Source organism: Plasmodium gaboni, chromosome 8, assembly GCF_001602025.1.
Source record: "Plasmodium gaboni strain SY75 chromosome 8, whole genome shotgun sequence".
Classification (NCBI taxonomy): domain Eukaryota; phylum Apicomplexa; class Aconoidasida; order Haemosporida; family Plasmodiidae; genus Plasmodium; species Plasmodium gaboni.
The window spans coordinates 745,400-748,484 of NC_031488.1; the positions used below are offsets into that span (position 1 = coordinate 745,400).

The 3,085-nt window shown below is 15.5% G+C and overlaps 1 protein-coding gene across 1 annotated transcript in view; it reads right to left on the minus strand.

The window, feature by feature from the left end:
• Nucleotides 1-1,223, minus strand: part of PGSY75_0820900 (hypothetical protein) — a gene marked incomplete at both ends in the record, with an annotated part of 4,934 nt that extends 3,711 nt beyond the window's left edge. Inside the window, 2 exons of the mRNA XM_018785334.1 lie at nucleotides 1-341; nucleotides 470-1,223. The exon at nucleotides 1-341 is cut by the window's left edge and continues 2,131 nt beyond it. Of these exons, the coding sequence (XP_018642301.1) occupies nucleotides 1-341; nucleotides 470-1,223 (1,095 nt within the window). The remainder of the gene's footprint in view (nucleotides 342-469) is intronic.
• Between the last annotated feature and the right edge of the window lie 1,862 nt (nucleotides 1,224-3,085).

Below are 3,085 nucleotides of genomic sequence, written 5' to 3' on the forward strand. Positions count from 1 at the left end.
ATTTTTTGTGTCTTTTCCTTTTTTTTTTTTTTCTATATTTTGATCATACAATGTATTATCATTCAACAGGTTATTATCATTCAACAATGTGTTACCATTCAACAATGTGTTGCCATTCAATATGTTATTACCATTTTTATCATCATCTACATAATAAACATCTTCTTCTTTATTAAAAAATACAGATTTCTCATTTTCTTTTTTGTTTAGTTGTTCATATTCACAGAATGATTGACTGCTGTAGTCACTAGTAGAGTTAGATTCATTGATGATAAAAAAATTTTCATTTCTTTTCTTTGAGAAGTTATAAAGAAATTTTACTCTTTCTGTTTTGTAAGCATCTGTATCTGTTCGAGAAAAAAAAAATATATACCATATATGTAGCACAAAATAAATACACACATATATACATACATATATATATATATATATATATATATTTATGTTTATTTTATTTTTATTTTCTTACCTTTATTTTTTAAATTTTGTATTGGTGATACTCCACTTGTCTCTAAACCCGTGCTACAATAAATATAATTCTCATTTCCTTTATTATGATTCGCATTTTTATTTTTCACTTCATTGTAATGTTTTTTATTGTTATCACTCGTTTGTATGTTCTCATAAATATTCTTCAAGTTGTTATATATATCATCGAAATAACGTGAATTTTTATAATAATAATAATATTCTACAAGTATTAAAAAATGATTATATATTAAATAAAGAAAGGGATCTTTTTTATCGCCATATATGTATGTACATAAAAAAAGAAAACGATTATATAGTTGACTGTTTATTAATAAAACATATAAAAATTCGATATATATATCAGTATGATTATTACATAAATATAATAATCTATTTATAAATTTATTATAATATTCAAGCATATCAAAAGAAGAATTAAATTCATTTTTATACTTGTCATTTGAAATATATCTATATTTCCCTTCTTTAAAATTTATATATTTTTTTATTAAATATTCCTTATTATAATTATGATTTTTAAATAAAAAATATGCATAATTATCATCATCATCATCATCATTATTATTATTACATTTATATTTATTACAATGAATCTTTCTTCTTATGTATTTAATATATTTCTTTCTATATAACGATATGTTATTAGTTATAAAAATCAACTCATACAATAATTCTTTAACTTTCTCATTATATATAAATATATTATTCTTAAAAATTTTATTATCCTTCATTTTTTACAACAAAAAAAAAAAAAAAAAAAAAAAAAACAACTACTACTCAAATGTATAAAAAAATATAAATATATTTATATATATATATATATTATATATATACTTTTAATTTTTATATTAATAATTAAAAACAAATGGACATATGTATTTCATATTATAATATGTCTGAATATTAAAACAAATGCAATGGTTTTAAAAATTCTTAAAAGGAAAAAAAGAAAAAAAAACATCCATAGTTACAATCTTGAATTTTATTTTTTTATATTTTCTTAAATAAGAAAATTTTTTATGTGTTGTTTAAATGAGTATATAATAATATATATATATATATATATATATATTTATGTATATAATGCTACATAATTAAAAACAAAAAATAAATAAAACAAAAAAAAAAATAAATAAATAAATAAATAAATAAAATAAAACAGAATAAAATAAAATATAAAATATATATATATATATATATATATTATAATATTTATGATTTTTTGTTTTATCCTAATCATTATATATCTCATATATATTTCAAGAAAAAGGGATACTTATATTTTCATTGTTGACATACAATAAAAGTTATATTAAAAAAAAATTTAATACAATGCACACAAAAACTGAATTATTCTTCAAACGTCTTCATTTTTTTTTTTAAGAATAAATCAAAATTTAATTTCTCCATGTTTTTTTTTTTTTTTCTTTTTCTTTGTTTTTTTTTATTAATCATTTTATTAGAAAATTGAATATATAAAATGAAAAAATAAAAAAAATTATAAAAGGGAATATGAAAATTTTTTATGACTGTTATATGTATGAATATGAACATATATATATAATATTTTTTGTATTTAAAATATATGTATTATATATATATATATATATATTTTATTTTTTCTTTCAATGCAAAAGATTTATTATTAAAAAATAATATGATTAATTTTTTGAAATTATGAATGAATGTATTTTCATAATATCATTAAATATTTCATTTTTTTATGGATAGGAATTATATAAAATGCAGACGTATATCAATAAGTGTATTCCTTTTTCTTTTTTTTCCTTTTTATATTTAAATGAGGAAATATAAAGCACTTAACATGTATTAATCATATATTGAATGTTGTCGTATTATAATTTTTAAAATGAATTATATAATTTTTCATGTTGTTATTTTAAAATAAAATAAGAGACTTAAAGAATATATCTTATATATATATATTATATATATGTGTAATATTATATTTTATGATATAAATATTCCTTATAATAATTAAAAAAAGGTCACATGATAATAAGCAATATAAAAAGAAAAAAAAAAAAATGTGTAATATTATATTTTATGATATAAATATTCCTTATAATAATTAAAAAAAGGTCACATGATAATAAGCAATATAAAAAGAAAAAAAATAAAATAAAATAAAATAAAATACCACAAGATATTTCTCTATTCGTTTATATATTTATATATATATATTTTTAATTATAATAATTATTTTAAAAAATAACTTAAACATTTAGAGATGCATATTTTTATAATTTTATGGTGTGCATATTTCTTTTACTCTCTCTCTCTCTTCTTTTTTTTTTTTTTTTTTTTTTTATCTGGGCTTTTGATTTTTTCTTATAATTCGTTCATCATTGTATTTAAATCTATTTCTTTTTTCTTATCAGTTTTTTTTTTTTTTTTTTTTTTAAATAAAGAGGAAATATATATAATTTTTATATATATAGATAAATTTTTTAATATCTTTTTTATCATTTTAAATTAATAAAAAAAAAAAAAAAAAAAAATTAAACCAATCAAATTTTAAATTTTTTTAAAAAACATTATTTTATTTTTTTAATTTTTTTTTTTTAATTTT